The following is a 22,662-nucleotide window of genomic DNA, read 5'->3' as shown; positions in this document are numbered from 1 at the left end:
CGTAACATGTTGCGTTCTGCAGCCAGTTTGCTTGTTGGGAACACCTGACTTCTTACAAAGAAGTCTTCTTCTGGAAGACCTTTTACTCAGAAGTTCAAAAGGGGAACTGCTCTTGATATATTCTGAAACAAGAGTCTTTGAAACAGCCAAGATGGTAGCATTTGAAAACCACACTACATGCACTGAACTAACCATTTCTACATGAATTATGTGGAGACACAAGTATGAACATTTCATGCTGTTACGCAATAGTTGGTTTCTCCAGCATATGAAATCCCACAGAGTTTTTTTTGGGATTTTGTGCAATACAACAGATCCATTGACAGCTCAAGGCCTGAATTACCCCCACGGCCAATGACATGAAAATCTAATCTAATCTTATTTTACATAGTATGGGACAGAAATACTGTTTCAGTCAAATTTACTAACTAAATAAAAACTACTAAAACCACCTAGAGCCCCAATGTGGTGTCACTAGCACACTGTTAAAATGAAGTATTTGTTGAAAGCTGACATGACACATTACTTGAAAAGCTTGAGACCTAACAAGATATCAATGGAAATGTTTGTAATTCACATTTGATTTCCTACATCACTTTTCAAAACAGAGAATATTAAATATAGAAGACTGTTATAGCACTGAACTGACTTAAACTGAACAGTCAAGGAAATTCTAAGTTAAGGACATCATTTTATATTTAAAATCACTGCAATGCAATCCAATGCCCTTTTGTTTAGAAAGATTATGTTAAAGTCCACAGAAAAACCTCAACTATGAAATTCCTTGCTTTTGAAGATTTAAGTCAGAGTTCACTTATAATAATTTTCAAGCGTGTAAAGGTGAAAGTGAGTATGTGTGAAAAGCACATTCAAAGCATTCCAGCCAGGCCAAGCAAAAAACAGAGGTGTTTTGATAAACTCACACACTTACATACACACGGTGTGAGGGTGAGGCACAAACAGCATCTGTGGTTTTACTTATTTTGTTTGGGTGAAAACAAGAAAGAAGAGCCCAACTACCTCTGAACACTGGGCCAGGCTCAAAATCAAACACTATTTCACTGGGGACAGAATGAAGGAGGGGACTGGGAGTCCGGGATTGGTATTTCCGAAGACAGCGCATCAGCTGGTTCAAAGGGGCTGTTAGAGAGAAAGAGACGGGCAGGCAGAGACAGAAAGACAGACACATAGAAGAAATGAAAGAAGTCATGGGAAATAACTAGGATGCTTTGACTCCTAATCATAGATTTCTTCTGTACTTTGAAGGAAAAAAAGTCAATTCCCAAGAACACTGTTTCAGGACTGGAAATAGCCAATTGCTTTCAGATGCCAAGCAGACGGTTTATGATCAAAAGTTAAAACCAACATGATCGCACAACATTTAAATGTTGGACAAAATGGGCAAAACTCTGGAGAGCCACACCTATCAACACATACAAAAAATAGCTTAAACTGGCAATTTGCAATTAGTAGCTTGCAGGGTTAAAGGAAATTTCGTTCTTTAAAGTGCCTATTGCTGGCATTATTAAAGACAGCTCCATCAAACACAACACATCCTACCAAACACCAGATTTGCATGGGAGGAACAAAGTGAGTGAAAGTCCAGAGTACAAAACCTTTGAGATCAGGAAACGGTTCATTATGGTAATTCAGACCCATACTTATGGCTGAAGCAAGTTATAATCAGTAGGAGACAATTGTGTTACTGATTTGGAGTTGGAAAAACTGTCATATGCCTGCCCTACTCAGTATTTCTGTATTTTCAATATTTCTGTTTTATTCTAATATTCATAGGAATAAATACAGCACATTAGAAGCCCCCTTCAGGACCTTGACAACCAGTGGGAGAAGTGACTTAAGAGGCCCGTGCACAACAGATGAAGAAAAATAAACCCCCTGGCCACTAGTTGTGACATAAAAAGACCTGGCTTTAGTGTAAGATCCTAATAATCTGCTTCCAAGAGTAGCACAGGCATGCAGTACAGCAAAGCAGCAACTTCAGCAGGGGTAGAGGGGGAGAAGAACTGGAGTATTTCAAGCTGCTTTAGGATGCAGCAGTTCCTATGAAAGGCCCACGTACCACAATGGTTTTCATTGAAAATCCCTGTTGTTTCCATGTGTGAAAAGGTAACAACAGGCATAAAAATCTTTGGGAAGTTGTAGTGTATCTGTGTGCAGCCATGTGAGTGAAGTGTGTGTGTGTGTGTGTGTGTATGTGGGTGGGTGAGAGAAAGAGTAAAAAAGTAATTTTAAAACTAAAAAAACTAGATACTAATTCAAAACTTTTTCTCCTTCTGTCTCCCCCACTCCCAGAATGACCAGCAAATGACTCAAATCTTCGTGAAACAAATACTAAGTTCATGGACAAGCAAATGTAAATTCACTTTTTTGTTCTAGTCATATTTTGCATTGTGGCTGTGTTTTGTAGAAGGAAGTGGGGTAATTGGAAGGGACAAAACAGTTATGCAATTAAAAGTAACACAGTAGTTGGTTTAAATGCTACTTACCTCCCTCTCCTCGTAAACTCTGGTCTCTAATCAAGTCCTATAAAAAATTTAAAAAAGCTGTATTTAATTTAGGTATTAACATTTACATTCTGGAATCAATTGAGACTGATAAGTTTGTGTATTCATAGTGTCATGTGTTGCCCATGAAATAAAAGTGGTTTCCTACCCTGACTTACTAATAACAATGATGCAAAGAACTACTACACTTCTCAAAATTAAGTTGCTTTAAAACAGCATCTCTCTGCAGTAAAGTGAAATGTACAACACTCAGAAGAGATGCTGACAAGAAAATATTGATTTAAAAACACAGCTGGTCAGTAGCAGAAATGGTTTGAATTATCATATCAGAACCTGGGACATCAATTTTCTGTACTGAGGTACATCAGTCAAATGAATCCTGCTTTGTTTTTTCTTGTAACAACACACCTGATTTGCATAGCCAGGCACACTGTTCTTCTCAGAAATGACTAACTGCAGAGGGCTTTCTTCACTTGCAATCCTCTGTGAGCTGAAACTATCTTTTGCAACATGTCCAGACTAAAAGCAAGCTACACTAAGGATTCTATAAACAGAAGGAGAAAATTCTAGCAGTTTGCTTCTGTATGTCCATTTTTATAATAAAACTTTTTTTACTACACGGTTATATTTATTCCTTTCTTGTTCCATAATTATATTTGTTCCCTTATGCACCTGTGCTTTGTCAAAAGCACTGGCTATGCCTCAGCTGAACCACTGCCATATACCACATGCAAATACCTACACAGCCACCCTTAAAATTAACATTTCACCTTTCCCTCAGCTCACATGCAAAACTGATTTTGTGCCTCAGTGTCCAGGCAGATTTCAAGACTGCTCACCCAACAAATGACTATTTTCTAGAGAGCAGACTTAAGGATAAAATACCAACTGTGTATGTTAGCAAAGTTAGCAAAAGGCAACATCTTGAAAGGTCCTAGGCGTCCTTATGCTAATACCAACCATTATTATTAGCTACATTTCACCATCCAGAGATTGCAAAATTGTGGAAAAATCAATGTAGCAGTTTCTGAACACTCCAAAGGGATGCTCAGAACGACATAAACTGGGCTCTTGAACTCATAAACAACTATCAGAATACGTGAACTATCAGAATACGTGAACTCAGCTTAATTATTTAGTTTCCTTCAATTCCAAAATTATTACTTGGAATACAAATACTAAAAAGTCTCAAATCTTGCATAACAATGTGTTTAACACAGAATGGTTTGCAAGAGTGGTTACCGGCTACAGCATAAGTCTTGGGACTAATGGCAGAAAAGAAAGAGGCAGTTGTTTAGGGCAGAATATTTCTTTGAAAATGAAAAGGACAGAACTGTCAAAAGGCAGTTCTGCTTTCAGAGAATGGATTGTGTTCTTACAGCTCTCAACAGCAAAAAATCTATTAAAAAAAGGAAAAATAAATGATCTTTGAGTATTCTGGTAGATCACTGAGGATTATGTTAGAACCATAGTGCACATTGTGTACACAATGAATTCAGCACACTGATATTCACAAGGAACACATCCCATCTACTATTCCTGATCCAAGGGTGAGCAGTACTCACATCAATATTGACTGGCTCGATTGTGTTGATGTGGACGTTGGGAGCTGAGGAGGATCGGTCGCGTTGCCCAAATTGATTCCGATGGTCTTCATCTGCTGGTCGGAGGGGCTGTGGGATTGGAATGGATTTTGAAGGAGAAGGACTAGGGAGAATTGGTGGTCTGAGAAACAAAGTCAAGGAAAAAGAGGATTTAGGTCTACAAATGGCTTCAAACACTGCATAGTGGGTGTGGTAAGTCCTTTTCAACTATAATAATACATAACAAAAAATCTGATCTAAAGCCCTGAATAAAAACAATTCATAATGAATGGTCTCTACTCCCCTATGATCAATTGCAACAACTCTCTGTTTTATCAACTACCTGATCACATGGCTGTGAAGTGTTCTGACTTAAAACAAAGAAAACTCTACCATACAATGCCAAACTAATAATAATAAAAAATCCTGGTCTGAAAAACTCATGCTGCCCAACATGCAATGCAGATAGCAAGATACTCTGCAGTTTCCTCATCTCTGAGTCAATGCAATACACTCATTTTAATGATAACCAATTGAGAACTAAAAATGCTTAACATCTCATATTAATGTTACAGTCAGAAAATGTCATAAAACAAAATCTATGGATTTTTCAACAAAGAAAGAGTGAAAATTACATCTGGTCATTCAACCTAATTGATTAATAATTATGTATTATTGATACTAAAAACAACATGGCCAATGTATCATTGATACTAAAAATAAACATATCACCCTTTAACCTCAACCTTTAAGAAACAACTTTGAATAGCACAATATTTCACATGTTATTTACAGTGCTACAATGCAATAGGTATTGACTGAAAAGGTAAGTCTTCAGAATACACAAACATGCTTCCTGAAGAAATGCAAACGCTGCCAGTCATATATATGTAGATATAGCCTATAATGGTATAATGAATTGAATATTCAAAAGACAAAACAACTAAATACTTGGGTTTTTTGTTTGTAAAAAGACAGAAAGTCACTTCTTCGGTTATCCATCAATTTTGTTAAAGTGCAATAAACTGGCAATTATCTCTTACCCTAGTCAAGGTCAGTCACTCTTAAGTCTAATGATTCAATCTAATGGATGTAAGGGAAAAGGCTAATGAAAACATTTGCCACCTTTGTCAAAGAAAACTTTATGGTAAAATATACATGCTATCTGACAACAAGGTTTTTAAAAGTTGGTTTCTTTTTCTAAGTTCTAAAAGAGGAGTGGAGTCCTCCAGCCATTCAATGAGTCATGGATTAATTATCAAGCCCACAAAGACAATGTCCACAGGGAGAAGCTTCAGAAACAAAACTGACAGCAGCATATAGCAGCAATAGGTTCTGATGCCACCTCCTGTAAGCAATGCTCCTTGGCCTCTTCAAAAACCTTTAAAATTTTCAACAGGACATCTTGGCATTTTTTCAGAAACAGGTCTATTTTATAGCCTACTATCCTACTTTTCATTGAAAAGTTTATCCAGTTTGGCATTGATCCCAGAAATCAGTGCTATCAGTATCCTAAGTACCTGGCATCTTGTCCTTCCTGGCCAACAATCTCACAACCGAAAATGGCAAAACAAAGTACTTGTGAATTAATTCAGGTAACAGTCTAATAAGTCTTTCAATGAAATACCTGAATACATTTGGGAAGAAGAGGAAGGGGGTTTAACCCTGCTTAACTTGAAAAAAAAGAACAGTTACCTACTGTCACATGACAGAATATAGATATTGGGAAGATACTGGGAAGCAATGAACTAAAACTAGCAATAGTCAAATCTCTGAGAAAGGGCCTTGAAAAACCCAGCATATTTCAGTAGTTGTTTATCATTTCAGAACTATTTTTTTAAATGCAGTTGTTGTACATACACATAAACTGAAGTTTTCATTCATTGGTACGCAAGTACCTTCAGGTAAAATATTGCAGATGAGGAAGTTTTGAACTCCTGAATGTGTTTGTAAGTAAATCATGTGACTAGAACACACATCAGGAGATGGGACACTGCACAGATCCTAATGCAGGACTTGACTGACATTTAAAGGCACTGCACTTTCATCTTAAGGCAAGCGTGTCAAATGCTGCACAAAAACAGTATCAGCAGAAAAGTCTGATAAGTGTCTAAACCAGGCCAGTACTGTCATTGCTGGGATAGCTAACTCCTGCTTAAACTTCCTGAGAGTTCTCAGGTAATAAGGAAATTAAGGGAAATATATCACAACATCCATCAGAACATTGCACCAGGACTGACTGTGACAAACCATTTGAGCTCTGCCACATGACAAAACCAGAAGCTATCAGATACTCTGTGATCATGAGTAAGACAAGGGAGTGAAAACCAGATTGAGGCAATATTGTTTCAATTACATCCTCCTTTGAGTCATAAATGGTCATCTGCTACTTCTGTATTTCTGGTCACAGGTCATCAAGTCCATCATGTTGCTAACACAGACAGCATGCTACGTCATACCATGTTTGAAAACAACTTGAACAGTTTTTTCTACTCATTAAATTCTTACTGGGGGAAGTCCAGATCTTTAGAAAATAGACTGATAAAGAATTTTCTTTTTTTCTTCAGCCTCTAAGCTATTACTTGGAGGATCTCTGGGCTTTAGACAATAAAGAATCCAGAGATGGGAACCTCATAAGCAGTTAGCCACGTGCTCCATCATGATTTTATTAATGGGTGTCCTTGAGACACTTTGAAAAACATAGGTTATTTATGCTAAATGGATTTTTTTCTTGAAAAAGATAAATAGTGAAATAAAAGAGACAAAGGGTTTGCTAGCTAAGACAGCCTACTGAGATCACAAGCTCAGAATATTATTACCACCACCTTCTGCCTGTGGCAAAAGCTGGATCTTGGTCTGCATCAAGATCTTGTTCTATCAAAATCACATCACCACAAAGAACACAGTGATCCTTTGAGCTACCAAAGGCTGTTCCTAAAGTATTCCTACACTGAAATTACTCCAGAGGAGTAGAAGTGACACTGGAGCTAAAAGGGCCAGATACCATTTGGAAAAGGGTGACATGGTCTATTCCAGGCCAGTTCCAAAACTAGTTGTTAGGCTATGGAAGCATAGTGCTGACAAAACACACTAAAAAAAAAAAAAAAGGCCCCAAACAAACCAAGCACAGAAAAAAATTTAAACAAACAAAAAACCAACCCCCACCCCCAAAAAAATAACAGGCTGAGGCTTAAAAGGAACATGCAATTTGAATATCAGGATCTGGGTTTCTGTTGCTCCTGTGGCCTTTGTGAACAGTTTACAGCCACCTTGCTAAAGGAGGCTTTCTCCAAGTAAGCAGATAAATCACTTTCTCCCAGCCTCCAAGATGTGGGCATTTTTTTAACAAATGATTCTCAGCTTCTGAGGCAACAAGCTGATGTTGTCAAATCTCAATCTAATATGTTATAACCTTTCCAGGCAGTGGAAAAGCATGACAGAACATGTTTTTGAACCATATGTTTGGGATTGACACATTGTTCCCTCCCTTTTTATAAGGCAAAATAGAAAGATGTTTTATTAGGAAACAAGAATAACTTATACCCTTTACCAAGCATAGCAAGTGCCCAGATTTACTATTCCACAAAACTGAGTCCACAAAAAAGAGTAAGGTAACTCAGAAAAGTGTCTGCACGTGTTATGCTATATATAAACAAAATATTTTATAAAATCATATACAGTATGTCTATTGGATTTTAGAACTTGCAATGATACAAATAAGTTCACTTTACAAATGCAAAAGAAAATTTTAATACAGATTTTCCTTAATGTCCTTTACTCACCAATGTCATGTTTCGTAACTGTTTAAGAGCTGGTCTAGGCAGGAAAGATTTTTCTTGAAATTTTTCTTATGATAGGTGTATTTGGGCTTTAAGTTTTTGTGGACTGTATTTTTATTTTGCTGTACTTGAGCAAATGCTTGAACTGAAAATTCACATTCACCTAGCTTCAATTACATGGTGTGCATCCATTCCTTTTTAAAATGACAGCATCTCTCCTGGACTGATATTTTCTTTCTCCTCCTCACACCCTGAACAAGTCCATCTCAGTTTAGCCACTGGGCACAGTGCTGCACACACTACTTATCCGTAAGGCTGCACACATACCAAACCTACTGCAAGCTAAAATGTGTATCAAGGCTTGTTTTGGATTGTTTTTGTTTACACCAGAGTGTTAACACCAGACTGGATTTGGTTGTTGTTACTGCCCTTAATGAAGAACACAGTGCACTTCCAGTTCCAAGCAGTTTCTTAGGACTGCTAAGGATCTGGGACACAGTGGTATTTCAGCTACAGTAGCAAGCAGGTAAATTGAAATTGTGGAGGCCAAACAGGTTCTGATTTAATTACTGTGGTACTCCATACACATTGCCAGAAAACCTAACTTTTTTATTTCTTTCCCCATCCCTGCAGCCTGGAAATACTCAATAATCCCAAATCAAATGCCAGTTTGGAGAAAAGGACAGCAGTACCACTTTGTAACTACAAGCCAAATATCTTTCTTGCAGCACCCTCTGAAGTCAGTCTAGAAGCATCATGGGACAGATCTGAGAGTCATTACCCCATACAAATTAGTGCAGTTTTTTATACCATGACAACTTGTTTTCATCCATGTTGGCTTCTAGGTGAAAAACAACTGCCAGGAGTATCACAATGGTGTGCACTCATTTATAATGGCCTTTGATCCCAGATCAAAGCTGATGAGCCTAAAATACCCCACAGCTTCATATACCAGGGGTTATCAAGAGAACCACATTGTCACTGTTAGTCCTCCAAACCAGGTCCAGTTCACTAGCAGGGTTTTGCAAATAAAGTTTTGGAGAGCAAGAGGTTTCCCTCACCTGTTGTATGGACTGAGAGTTTTCTGATTCTGATGAAAAGATTCTGATACCAAACCTTTTCTGCAAAGCAAGAATGCATATCAACTCAACTTGTATATTGTAGGAACACTGGGAACATTTTCATGGAGTAACCTGGAAAAGGCCTGGTGCCAGAACTTTTAGAGGAAAAGTTCACTGTTTTATGAATTAAAACATGAAGCTTTTGCTCACTTATACACCACAGGATCTAAATGGCATTGTAGCATAAAATGTAATATTTTAAGACTGTATCTTCACTTCCTTGGCTTTTCAGAAGCTTTTCTAGACATTCAAGTATCTTCAGCTGAAGCAGAATGATCAGTGAACAGTTGGAAGGCAGAAAGGAAAGCAGAGGTGTTTAATCACAAGCTGGAGCCTGCTCAAAGGCAAGGACTGGCAAGCTTCCAAGAACAGTGCACCAGACATTCCCCTTTTCTTCCTTCAACTTAGAAGACGAAGCATATTGGGAAATGCTGTTTTTCAAAGAGCCAAGATGTTGCCAACTTGCTTATTTCTCTTTTTCATGTATCTGAGACTGAGGGAACTGGGTTCACAGAAATTCTGTGCTCATATTCTACAAGCCAAGATGGAAAAGAAACTTCATGACAGTGCAATGAACGAAACAAATACAATGCCTGATATACAGTTTCCTTACTTCAATTTTATTACAAATGGCTCTTACCAGGGAAACCTACACTTTTCTTTCCATTCAACTGCAGATTATAACTAAAATAGTTGTTCTGGCACAACAGGATAGTGCAAATGGAAAAAATGAAAATGGGACACAAAACCTAATGTTGAGGCTGGACACAATTTTATAAGGGGTTCAAAAATGTGAAATGGGACCATATGTGCTCCCACACCTTGGGGTAGAAAACCTGGAGGCACTGCCTATGGCTCACAGTTGGAAGAATGAAAGGCTACAGGCCTGGATTGCTTTAGGATGTTGCACACCAGCAAAGTGAAGCAGTTCTCCAACATGTTTAGCAGCTTTTGCATCATGTCCAAGGATCTTCCTTTATGTCCCTTGCTCTTCCAAACTTTTCCATTTGCTCCCATTGCACACTTTCACTCTCCAACTTGTCTTGCAACACAAACTTCCTTCTTTTGGGCACTTGGCCTACTGCTGGGATCCCGTCACAAGGCTAGAGATGAAGGATGTTTGCCTTCTCTTTCCTCAGGTTTACCAAACAATTATTAACATTCCTTCTTCCTCTGTCAGCTGTTCCATGCAAGATGCTAGAAAAGAGAAAGCAAAAGAACAATTATTAATCTAGGAAGTGTTAATAAAGCACTACTTCCTCATATTTTCCATCCCATTATTCAGCTCTCAAATTTCAATCCTGTATTTTCCTCCCAAGATAAGCTCAAATGTCAGCCTTTTTTTAAAATTCCAGTTGAGCTGCTGTCCATATTGTAACAGTCCTCTTTAATAAAACCACAGGTGAGTACAGGTTTTTATAGAAAAGGCCAGCTTTTTAAATTCAGCTAGATTAATATTTCCACAATTATGTTCTTAAAAAGCAGAAATGTATGATTAAAGAATGGCATGAAAGATAACTGGAAAAAGGTATGGACAGTGCTATATGCTCATCCAGTAACATCTGAGCTACTTCTGGAAAGGAAATCCTACATACATGGATGCTAGGGGAACACTGTATGACTAACATGCATATTACATATGAACACCAGTTGATAATCATCAACCATTTCCAAAATGAACAGAATTTTGCAGGCACGATGTATGCCTTTGTTTTGTTTATCAATAAAGTGGACAACAAAGCAAAAAAAGCAGAAAGGATCTGCTTTACATCTTCTGCAATTACATACATTTATAGATGCAACACTTGAGAAAAGCTCCTAAACAGCAACTAGCAAGGGTATTTAAATGTTAACATTTTTATGTATGTGAAGTTAAAGATCTCAAGGCATTAACCAGCTTTGGTCTAAATTTTTTTCCTTCTGTTTTCACTTGTCAAAACTAAGACTGCCTGAAGTAGTGCATGTATCAGGATAATCCATACTGCTGTGATCTCACAAGCTGGTAAGAATGGACCAATGTGATGCAAAGGCAATTGAAAAGTAGGACAATTTAGAATATTAAGAGTAGGGCTATATAGTGTTTTTGACATCCACTAGTGTTTAACCAACTGGTACGAACAAGTTTCTTCATGAATTAATAGTTCTAGCCCAGTTACAATTTTGGCTGTAGCACAACAAATACTTGACAAGCAGCCTTTCCCACAATCTGCTCTACTAATATCCACAGGATCTAAAGGCAACATGCACTACCTTGAAGAAGTACTTTTGAATTCACTCAAATCTGCACAAAATAGAAGAAGTAGGAACAATCTCTGTACTTACCAAGTGAGGTTCCCTCTGCAGGACTGTCAATCTGTTTTCCTGGGAGGCATTTTATTTGGTCTTCTATAAAACACTCTTGGCTGCCCAAAAAATTTATCTTCTAGTTAAAGAGTCCAGAGGTGCCTGCGTAGCTTCCAGTGTGTTTCTGCTTTATTTAGGCACAATTTTCACTGATCCAAGAGATCCTCTCTGCCACGTTCAGCTCATCTCCACACAGCACACATGTCCTGGGAATGGTTTTCTGAAGGCTTCTGTATTTGGTGTTCTTAATAAACATGCACCAGATTTCTTGAGCGTGATATACATCCTTGAGTTACTCTTGCCTGGACATTTGTTCAACTACCTAATGATGGATGGTGTCATTGATCTCTTTGCTATTGGGAACATAATTTAAATATGGTCTCTTATCTCTTCATGGAGAAAGGGTCCAGAATCTTTGTTGGAAATTGTTTTAGAGATCTACTTTTGCAAAACCTGGAGCTGCAGCAACAGATGCTATTGGTATACCTCAACATGAACATGGAGAAGACAGCTGGTCTGGAGGATACTAAAGCAGTGTATGTGGAAAAGCTACTAAAACAGTATTATGAACCTGGAACTGGCACCTGTTCACATCAGCCTTATAGTAATGTGGTTTATTCTCAAAGTGACATTTGTCACTTCAAAGCATATAAATTATAATTTAATAAGCAACTAAAAAAGTTTGTGAGGATATAATTTTGGTTTATATTAATTTTAAGTATAAAATCTTTCCAGTTTAGACCAGGTCTAAGCTATTATGTAGAAGAAATCATTTTAACAGTTAATACCCCAATTCTACAGACAGTTACACACACATTTAACCTAGGCTCATTATTCATTTACAGAATTTGTGTGAATGAAAACATTCACTTCTTTTAAGTAAAGCATAGTAGGATATATTTGCATGAGAAGCCAGATTACAACAATGCAGAGCTGCAAAGCAGTACTTTGAGTTTTTCTTAGAACAGTTCTGAAAAGTTATGTTATTAAACAGCAGGAATAAGTTCATACCCAACAGAATCTGAGGGGGGCACTGAGGGGTATGATCCAGATGCTGGGGTGGTCTCTCCTAGGGAGGCCTCCTCCGGTGGTATGGGGTGATGTTCAAAGAACTTGGAGACAAACAGCAAACTGTGAGGCAAGAACAAAACAAAAACAACCTAACTTGTGCAAAACCCAGAAGTTTCACAATATAATACTCAAAAACTACAAAAAAGATCCCAAACCCCAAAACCTCATTGATTAAATTCTAAATTTAAAAATAAAGATCACACACATTAAATCTGCAAGGTATGTTAAAAGTATTATTTACTCCACAGAGGATCAAAAGATCATGCCTTAAATATAAACTTAGTGGAAATTAATTTTTTAATCTTTTAGATGGAATTGTAAACATCTGGTTCTTCAAGAATGCACAACTTATATCTATCAGTACATAAACTAACACCCTGAGCACAAACTCCAGAGATGCCAATGGAAACAGTTACAAATACCAAAATAAATTAAAATTAAATTCATTCTTGGTGAGAAAAATAGCATTTTAAATTATTCCTTATACAAAAATCAATTTAAAGGACTTAATAGCCTTTGCTGAAACTAATCAAAATAGAACAGACCCAGTTTACACCAGATCCTAAATCTACATCAAAGACCTATTTGAACAAATAGTTCAGTAACTCAATCCAAGAACATTGGACTGTTTGGGTCATTCTCTTTTATGTTTCTTACCTAGGTACTATTCTTGCTAGCAGATTTATTTTCAATTATTGCAAAACCAACTGCAATTTCACTATAATCAACTACTGTCTCTTAACATTTTTTCAGGTTGAAGAGAATAAAGCCACAGCTAAATTTTAAACACGGCCCTAGCCATCACACAATAAAGAACCAGTTTTGATTAATAATAACAACTGTGAACAATGAGTGGTCTGTCTGATACAGTCAAGTGCCCAGCAACCCTATTCATGCCTCAGAAAAAGCACTTCATAGACCAGCAAAGAAATATGAACTGGTTGTCTGAGCTAGCACAGAAAGAGTATGAATTAAGCAGTCTCATAAGAACAGTTGTACTCCTATTTTTTTTTCAGGCACCTCCTCTGACTTCCTGAATTACAGACTTAACATAAGAAATCACTGACAGCTGTGCACTTGTTAAAAGGCTCAACTTGAAAATCAAGTGTGATTACTTACTCAAGTTGGTCATAATTAACACACATCAGTGGCACTTCTGTACTACAGCGCTGGTGGAATTTGTAGCCACAAGTCTGGCAGCGGAACCCCTGGAAAAGCAGCTTCCGACAGAAATCGCAGAATGCTAACGTGAAGAACGTTTTTCGTACCTACGTTGGCAAAAACAGGCACAATTACCTAGAGCCCTTCTGTAAGCCCAAGATAGACTGTTTGCTTTTACCTCCCCCAAGTGTACTTAAAAGTCTCTTTTGTGATGCTGGAGCTACAGTTTTATATATCAAACAGATTTACAGAAAATATTGTCTCCTTTTTGAAACAGTTTGGTTTTTGAAACAACATTCCTTCAACTGTTTCTTGGAATTAATGCTTCACTGCACTTCACTGCACTTAAGAACAAGAGCAAAAAACCTGAAGCAAAACTTCACTATTATCATGTTAGCCACAAACATTGAGAATTTATTTGGATACAACCTATAAAACCAAAAGCTGCTGAAATACTATTTCATATTCTAACTTTTCCAGAAGCCAAAGAACATTTCTATCTAATACTAACAGGACTGGAAATGCACAGGCATATAATGTATATATACATATACACATATACATACACACACACATATATATATTATATATATATACACAGGGCTTCAATGTATGGTTACAGATATAGTTGTAATTTTGACTACTGAAACTCAGAAACATTCAGAATCACAGAAGGGAGACTGTGCATTCTCCCCAGATTGTTATAGGGGGAAAATGATTTAGCTAATTTTCAAATTCAGCAATAACTAGTGTAAAAACACATTCTTAGTTCTATTATTACATGTAATGATCAGAATTTCAGTGGGATATAAAAAATGTAAGCCTACTACTAGGGTTCACCTAACTAGCCATAACCCAAACAGCCTGTTTGAGCTAAATAGGTTGAAACAGCTTGAAGATAGAATTTTGCTATGTTTTAAGCTGAAATAGAAGGTCTTTCTTTCCCAGTGTGACAGACATTATTTCCAGGATTTTGTATGTAGTTGGAAACATTTAGACAGATTCTGTTTAGCAGCTTCCATTTACTTGGTGCCTTATCAGGTCAAAACATATTTGTGCACTGCATCATTGATGATGTCAGCACTGCTCTGGGAATAGTTAGTTCATTAGTTAATTGCTGCTGCAGAGCCAGCAGGGAGGCCCAGAATACATTTTATAGATACAGCAATACAAAAATAGTAGATTATTACAGCTCTGCAATGCAGTACTGATATAAACCCCTTACATTTATAGATTTTAGAGGGTGTATTCCAACAAAACGTGAAAGTTTTAAGGGTGATCAAGTACTCTAGCATCACTTATTTCAAATACAATTCTATCGAAATCACTTAAGCTACTGTGATTAAAAACTTCTTTTGCAACTCCCACCACATCCCACAGATGCAAAATATTCCAAGTTGATAATTTGAATTTGAAAGTATGAAGTTGATGTAACCCCACTCAGCATCTCACAAGACCCAGTACATACGAAATTGTGTGTCGTGAGTGGCACATTCTCCAAAACTTCCACATGCAACTCCTCTCCTGTGAGCCAGGAAATATCTGTGTCCCAGCCAATTGGCTTCTTCTCTCTAAAGTGAAAATAAGCCTCTCATTAGCATCAGCACACAAGCCCTTGCATGTCTCTTGCCAAAGTTGTGAGATCAGCTAAAAAGTTACACTGTGGGAGGCTGCTACCCAGTCTAATTGCAGGAAACTTTAGAACAAGACCTTAGGCTCAGTACATAGCAAACAAAGCACACCTTCCCTGGACAAACTGCAGGAAGGAAATGCACTTTTTCAACCAGCTCCAGTAGTGACCAATTCCTTGTTTCCCACATGGCAGATTGCTTTTTGATCAAATAAAGTGTTTGTCAAGGTACCTGTTGTGTAAGAGTTCCACAGAGAGAGCTAATTATGCACATGAATATACAAATTTTTAGGGTTGAAAATTCTTTTTTTTCCTCCCAAGGGAACTCCGTCTTTAGTTAAGAATGTATTATAGCCAAATGAAATAAAACCACAAAGTTAACACAGCCTATTTAATACTTGTTTGGTTAGCATGAGTTGGATTAAATGAGTGTTTTGCCAAAATTTCATATTACTGAAAATTATGCCTGAGCCTTTTCCTAGGAGTTACACATTCTTTTCAACATGTTTGTGACGTGCAAATTGTTTAGTGCAAAGTATCATAAAATTCTGAACTTTGTAAACAACTTCTGGATAGAACTGGCCATCCTGGGTAGCTCCAATAATTGATTCTAAGAGCAAAAAAAGCATCCCACACAAACCATACCCATCTTGTATTCTGTAAACAGCACAGCATTCTGGAATAAGACCTCTCATCATCAGAGCTTTTTTTAGGCTGTCTCGGACTGTCACTCCACATCTTGCTGGAACCTAGAGGTCAAATACAAAAGAAATTAGTTAAAATAACTTCCAATTTATCCCCCAAAACTGATGCAAACATTTGACCCTCAAGTGCTAATCCCACTCTTCAGGATGCTTTACAGAATTGTAGGTTCAGAGTTTTCCAAAACATTTTTTGTATCAAGAAAAATTTAATTGCTGATTAGTATATGAGGAAAAAGGCTCAGCTAGAGGAGCCAACAAGCTCTACACATCTATTAACATTTGGAACAGAATCTTCACTCAACTCCAAAAGTGAATTTCCAACTTTCTCAACTAGAAGAAATTGGAAGCACAGCACACAGATAGCTAATAAATACATACAGCTTTAATTTTACAGGCTGGCCTGAACATAAGTGGGGAAACATGCCAAGTGAAATTAAGTGAAGGAACTAACTTGGACTGCACTCAAAAAAACATTACGATAAAATGTAAATATTTTATTTTCTATTTCTAAAACAGAAGATAAGCATGCAAACAAGTGAAACAAAACAGTCATCTGAGTCAGGCAGACCATCACCTCTCACTTTAACCTGTATTTGTAACTCTATAGATATATCTTACATGAAAATATATTGCTCTTTTCTGTTTCCTGGCTTGAAAAGATTAGATAACTAACAGGATGGGAAGAATGGAGGTGCATATTAAAACTAGCCAAATCAAGAACTCCATACTATGTAAAGGTATATTCCTCACTTCCAATTGTAGGCATATCTTATACAAGTAAGTAGATCATCTCTAGGTACACCTGCGATTTAACAGTGTATAATGTTAAGCCATAAAAAAGAAGAATACATGATCTGGTGATTAAGTGTAGTTAAGGTATTGAATATTATGTACTAACTATTTTTAGAACTCAGTAGTGAAAATATGTAAGTCAGGCATTGTACACACTGGGATATCACCTATAATCAAAGACAGTACCTTGGACACAAATCAGAAAACCTACAAACTTAACAAACCTGACAAGTCTGTCTGAACACCTGAAACTCAAATCTAGCTTGCAAGTGGCTTAAGCCAGAGCACTCAGTAGCCAAAAGCAGTCTTTTAATCAGCTTCAACTGGCTTTGGATGGGAGCCTAGTTTTTGTTCCCTGTGTTTAAATTTCCATGGGTATTTAGGGGCTCTATGTCCTACTTAAGCATGACAGTGCAAAGTAGCAGCCTGTTTCAAGTAGCTGTGTGAACACCATTTGAGGTTACACTATATACTGCATTTCTAGAACTCAAACATATGCACTTTCAGAAGACACAAATAAAGAGAATATTTTGCTTCACCATCATTTTCCCATTAACATGAGAGGGTCTCTTTACAGGATATTTATGCATTTCATCTGGTCAACACAAGCATTTTAAAAAAGATTATTTTTCTGAATTCCTTGAAAAAAACACCCTATAGCACACTACTTTACAATGTTGATATTCAGCCTTAGGTGACTTTGGTTTACACATTATATTCTTTTTTAATACATTTTTTATTACTCCAAGTAACTCCTTAGAAAGGAACTCCTCTCCTTTTTTCAAGGATGGAGAGTATGACTCATATTCTTTTATATAAAAATGTTGAGTCTAAATTATGATTGTTGTATTGATACAGCAAAGCATCTATTAAAGATTTGTCTTGACCTGCAAAGGTGATTAGAAATTATAAGTGAAGTTGTATTATAAATTCTGTATTATGTTACTTATAAATTGCACAACATTGATTCTGCTTGTAGAACTCATGTGCCATTCTAATAATAAATTCTGTGCTATGCTAATCAAAATGTCTTGTTAAGAAAATAACTTTTTAATTGTCCCTATGATTTAGTGCCATCATCATACTGCCAAAGACCCCCTAAAAGAACCTGTCTGTCCCCTCAGTGATCTGTTCTATGCCTCCAACATATATATTTACAAATAGTGAGTAAATATTTTTAGGAATCTGACTGAAGTCTCTGAGGATTTCAGGTGTGCTCCAACCTCCCCCCAGACATTAGATGTGATCATTTTGATGGAGGAAGCAACTGTTCTTTGGCTCAAGGCTATTTCCCCTCTAAGCTCCTGCTGGATTGAGGTTGAGTCCCCACAGACAATTCAGGTTTACCTTTCCAGCAACCTCAGTCACTCCACCACTGATATCCACAGTGGCAGAAGAAACTGAAATACTGCAAAGGTGGCAGGCAGATGATGGGGACAAAAAGGGGAATGAAAAGAGCCAGCAAAGAGGCTGGGCATGAAGGAGAAATGGGAGGAAAGGCTCAGGACAAACTTCAAGAACTGAACATGCAGGGAAAGCATGTGTATGCTGGGAGAGGGAATTGTGATCAGCAGGTTGGTGGGAATCAAACAAGCAAGAGAGAGAGAGGACAGACTGAAGGGCTGAGGGCAGGAAAAAATGACATGATGAACCACCTTGCAGGGAGAACTGTCTGCCAACACCTGGGGAAGTACTGGAAGTACATCCTGAACAGGAAGCTTTCAAGCTGTGATTGGGAGATAAGGTGGCTTCTTTTGGACAAGGACCATCGGGGGAAGGAGGTGCCTAGGAGCAGCAACAGATCCCAGCACAAAGTAGGAACAGGTTCTAGCTTAGGCAGAAAACTCCAACAGAGTTAAGTATTAAAAGAAACCAGGTTAGTAAAATCTTGACCTGTGTGAGGGAGTGGAACAGGATAAGGAGGAAAAGTCAAGCAGTAGGTACATTACTAACATTAAAGAAGAGATAAGCAGTCTTGCAGTCAGTGGAAAACATTTTCTTCCTCCAGCACTGATCCTCCATAAATGATGACAACATCCTCCAGTAACTCATGAAGCAAAGAAATGCATTAGGAACCTCAAAGTTCCAATGCTTTTAATTAATTACACTAGTGTAATTATTTTCCTTTTAATATTGTCAACAACAAGATTTATGAAGTTACAGGGTTTCTTTTAAGAGATCAATAAAGTTGGAAATACAAACTCTCAAAATTTGGGAAGTATCAGAATGAAGGTTACTTACAGCAACAAAAGTGCAATAGGACTATGAAAAATGTGCATTAACCATCCTGCTCACTAATCATTTGCTATTCCTCAGTATTATTATCCCAAGTCCCCTTCATTAAAATCCAAGCCATATTTATGCAACTTGCAATTAGAAACATGGGTAGAACATTTGTTCTCTTCACTGCCATTTGCATCACGATCCAGCTAAAACCCTAAGAACTGCTTTTATTACTCTCAAAAACCATCATGATCCTGAATCAGCATCACATTTAGAACATTCTCTTACAGAACTCCTGAGCAGAGAAACATAAGGCCAAATTAAAAGAACTTAATGGTAGAATAAGTCCCTGTAGTATTGATTAATCATTTTCCCAGACTGGTACAGCACGGTCTATCACCATCTGTGCATGTAGCCCTTCAGCCGCCTCCTTCAGTCCCTACTAGCACCTGCTGTAAAGCAGAAATCTCACCCTGCAAAGCATTCCCTCTGAAACCTCTTTTTGTCCCCAGCTTCTTTTCACCCCCAAATTAAGGCAAAGTTAAAGAAAAAGCTGGTTCCAACAAAGTGATTTGGAGACCAACTCAGTCCTTAGAAAAACAAAACCCAACACCAGTTCTTTTATCCTGACTAACAGACTCCTGCTGACTCCAAAGCAGGAGTTTTGGAACAGCTTCTTTCTCACCCCCAGGCAGAGGGAGGGTGTGTGGCCCCCCAGGCTGGGAGGGGAGCAGGGGCAGGAGCCCTGCATGGTGCAGCCCCCGAGTGCCTGCCAGGAGCCAGCAGCTCCAGCTCGGCAGGAAGGCACCAAGGAGGGTTTATCAATTCCATCTAGAGTTCTGCCAGGATTCCCACAGAGCACTTTAACTGAATCACATCAGCATTTTTTAACAAAATCAGTTCCCCAGGAGAAAATTTCTCATCTACTCCAAAATACACAGCACTCCAATGCCTGCAACCCAATACACTGAACAAAGCTGGCATTTTATTGAAACATAGAACATTTAATATTATTTAAAATCCATTTTGTTTGCACTGATCCATTATCTCTAGATCCCTCTCTTTTATAACTAAGGGAATCCAAGTGTTTCACAATGGCTACCACCTAGAAACTCATGTTACTAAGCTACGGGATGTACTCCAAAATTGTGATTGTTAAGGGCTTTCTTTTCAGGTTACTTATATACGTAAGATTTGTAGATCAGAAGAGGCTTAGGTTTTTATAGCAATTAGTAAGTTGATTAAAAAAGCAACTTTCAAAAGTGAAGAGTATGAAAGTGTGGGCTATATAACACTAAGGAACAGTACAGAAGCCGCCAACACAGACTGCAAGGTGTGTTCAGTGTGTAGATTAATAATATACCAGAGAAGATAATTTACTTGAGCATCCTAAATTATGTAAGTAGCAATTCAGGGAAACACCAAAACACATGCTTCAGTTTGCAAATTTTAAGCCCCAAGGAAAAAAATGGAAAATTATTCCAGATTGCAGATATTCTCAAAGCAGTCTTACTATCTCGACAGATTAAACAGAACTGTAGCTCTTAATGCCCTCATTTCCTTTACTCACCTGAACTATTTCTAGGGACAGTAAGTATTTGTAACAACATTATTGATATATATATTTAGTACTGCAGCCACAAGTATTTAAGCAATGCATAATAAATCATTTATTTCTGTAAATCAGGTCATTCCCAATTCAGTAAGAAATTCAGGGCTATGTCCCTAAATAACTCTTACATCACTTTTCTAGCATCAGACTAGAAACTGGCATAGTCTCAGTAAGCTAAAAATGCTTCCTTACACCACTGTAGTTTCCAATGTTTTAGAGCAATAAAGACACTGAGAATCACTCCAAAAAAGCAATGCCAAGGTATTCTCTGAAAGTGGAAAGGCAGGTCAGCCCTGAATATCCAGTATTATACTTCTCAAAACTAGCTAGCTGGCTTTATTTTTCCCTCAGCCTAACAGTGTCATTCAGCTCACTCTCGCCAAGTGTAACACATGTACAGTATGTAAGGTATGTGCAACATAGCTTAGAGCTTCAGAGCAATTCCAAACAATCAAGCAGACTACTGGCCACAACAGTGGAAATATGCCAAGTAGAATGGATTTGAAATATCACTTCAAAGTATTTATTTGCTTACCACAACACATACACCCTGAAAGATCACACTTTTTTCCTCTCCATACCTGATACCCAGGACTAAAACATTTCAGCCACATGCTCACAGAATTCAATGTGTTGGGAGAAAAACAGGCTACACTATACTTTTGCCAAATAATTAGTTTGGCCTGCTAACATGGAAAGTTTTCTGGTAAAATCCAAACATGAGATCCACATTTAATTTCTCATCTTACTTATGGAGGACAAATATTTCACCAAATCAGTCAGCTACTTCTTAGAGCACTAACAGATACAATTACCCTCGTTTGTGGCAAAAAGGGCATAAGATGGCACTGAACATCACATCCTCTAGAAAAGAACACAGCTTTCAGAAACAGCTCCTCTGGATATCAGGACATGAAGCTCTGTCCAGCTTCCAGGAGAAAGCAGCAAGAAAATACATTCTTAATGAAGCATATTAGTGAGACAAATGAGAGGCAGTTTCATTGCATTAAATCTTGTTTCCAAGGGAAATTGATCAGAATTTACCCGTTTTACAAAGCTGTTACCATTTAATCAGATGCATTCCATTTAACTTGCAAAGACATGGGTTACCAGCACCCCTTGGCACCTCCAATGCAATTAAATGTAGAACACAACAGATTGATTTATGTCAGTGCAGAAATATTTTCTCAAGAATACAGCATCACTCAACCCCACTGGATGAAACCTGTTGTGCCTAATGAATGGCCTCCACATATAATTTTTCAAACTTTTGAGAGACAGTTCCAAACTGCGTTCAGAAGAGCATTGGTCATTTTAAAGGGGACTGTAGAGACCAGATCATCTTCAAATTTTCGCTAGGGTAAGTACCAGTGGCAGAAACTGTGAAGGCTGACAATGACCTATTAGTAAAATAAAGTTTGGAAAATATGGCCTTAGACTTCAGACTTGTGAGAAATGCTCATCTAGAAAATATCTGTAGCCACTATATGGGCATAAAACCCCAGGACCTTGTGGATTCTGTTCAAAAGGAAAAAAATGTCAGCTGGCTGTTCTCCAAACCAAAACCCACATTCATTAGAAATTTAAGGTACCAAACAGTTTAAATAAATCTTTGTAATAGAGTTAACTTTTGTAGAGTCCTGTCTCAGCTGATCACACTCCAAGTGCTTTAAAAGCAGCGTGGGGGCAAGAAACTATAGCAAAAGGGCTAAAATTCACATCCTTCTCTAAGCTGCAACTGATCCTAAAACCAAATGGATACTTCCATCTTCAGGTAGTATACACATTCTCTACAAATACTGAAACTCCCCTTGGCTAGTTTGCTTAGAAAACACAAGAAGCATGAATTTAAGTATGACTTACTAGACATGGAATTAAAATATTTATTATGATCATTTTCAGATTTGTGACTTGCATTCCATTTCACTGAGTGGCTGCCTAGTACATTATGAGGTACAGGAAGCATGCTCCAAACAGTATTTTTTTTCTAGCATTCATTACTTTCTACAGCCAGACATTCCATCTCATAAGGAACTACTAAACACTCCTTACTTGAGTAAAAACCAACAATCAATGTTGCACATGGCATTCCAGATGACAAGTGATCAGTTTTCTAAT

The 22,662-nt window shown here is 37.6% G+C and overlaps 1 protein-coding gene and 1 long non-coding RNA gene across 3 annotated transcripts in view; both read right to left on the bottom strand.

Moving 5' to 3' along the window:
- The window catches only part of BRAF (B-Raf proto-oncogene, serine/threonine kinase), an 83,972-nt gene that overhangs the window by 26,552 nt on the left and 34,758 nt on the right, over positions 1 to 22,662 (bottom strand). The window contains exons 4-10 of one of the 2 annotated variants that reach the window (XM_054632420.2): positions 15,859 to 15,962; positions 15,052 to 15,154; positions 13,542 to 13,690; positions 12,363 to 12,482; positions 4,091 to 4,250; positions 2,508 to 2,544; positions 1,021 to 1,140 (exon numbers count right to left, since the gene is read on the bottom strand). In XM_054632420.2, the coding sequence (XP_054488395.1) occupies positions 1,021 to 1,140; positions 2,508 to 2,544; positions 4,091 to 4,250; positions 12,363 to 12,482; positions 13,542 to 13,690; positions 15,052 to 15,154; positions 15,859 to 15,962 (793 nt within the window). The remainder of the gene's footprint in view (positions 1 to 1,020; positions 1,141 to 2,507; positions 2,545 to 4,090; positions 4,251 to 12,362; positions 12,483 to 13,541; positions 13,691 to 15,051; positions 15,155 to 15,858; positions 15,963 to 22,662) is intronic. The other variant, XM_054632419.2, reaches the window with a different exon arrangement.
- Positions 8,988 to 12,356, bottom strand: LOC143694094 (uncharacterized). The gene is made up of 2 exons (XR_013182304.1): positions 11,331 to 12,356; positions 8,988 to 10,205 (listed from the first exon to the last, which is right to left on the bottom strand). It is a non-coding gene; the product is annotated as an uncharacterized LOC143694094 (long non-coding RNA).

Source organism: Agelaius phoeniceus, chromosome 5 (genome assembly GCF_051311805.1).
Source record: "Agelaius phoeniceus isolate bAgePho1 chromosome 5, bAgePho1.hap1, whole genome shotgun sequence".
In the NCBI taxonomy this organism is placed as follows: domain Eukaryota; kingdom Metazoa; phylum Chordata; class Aves; order Passeriformes; family Icteridae; genus Agelaius; species Agelaius phoeniceus.
The sequence above is the reverse complement of the archived record's forward strand: the minus strand, read 5'-3'. Positions and strand labels throughout refer to the sequence as shown.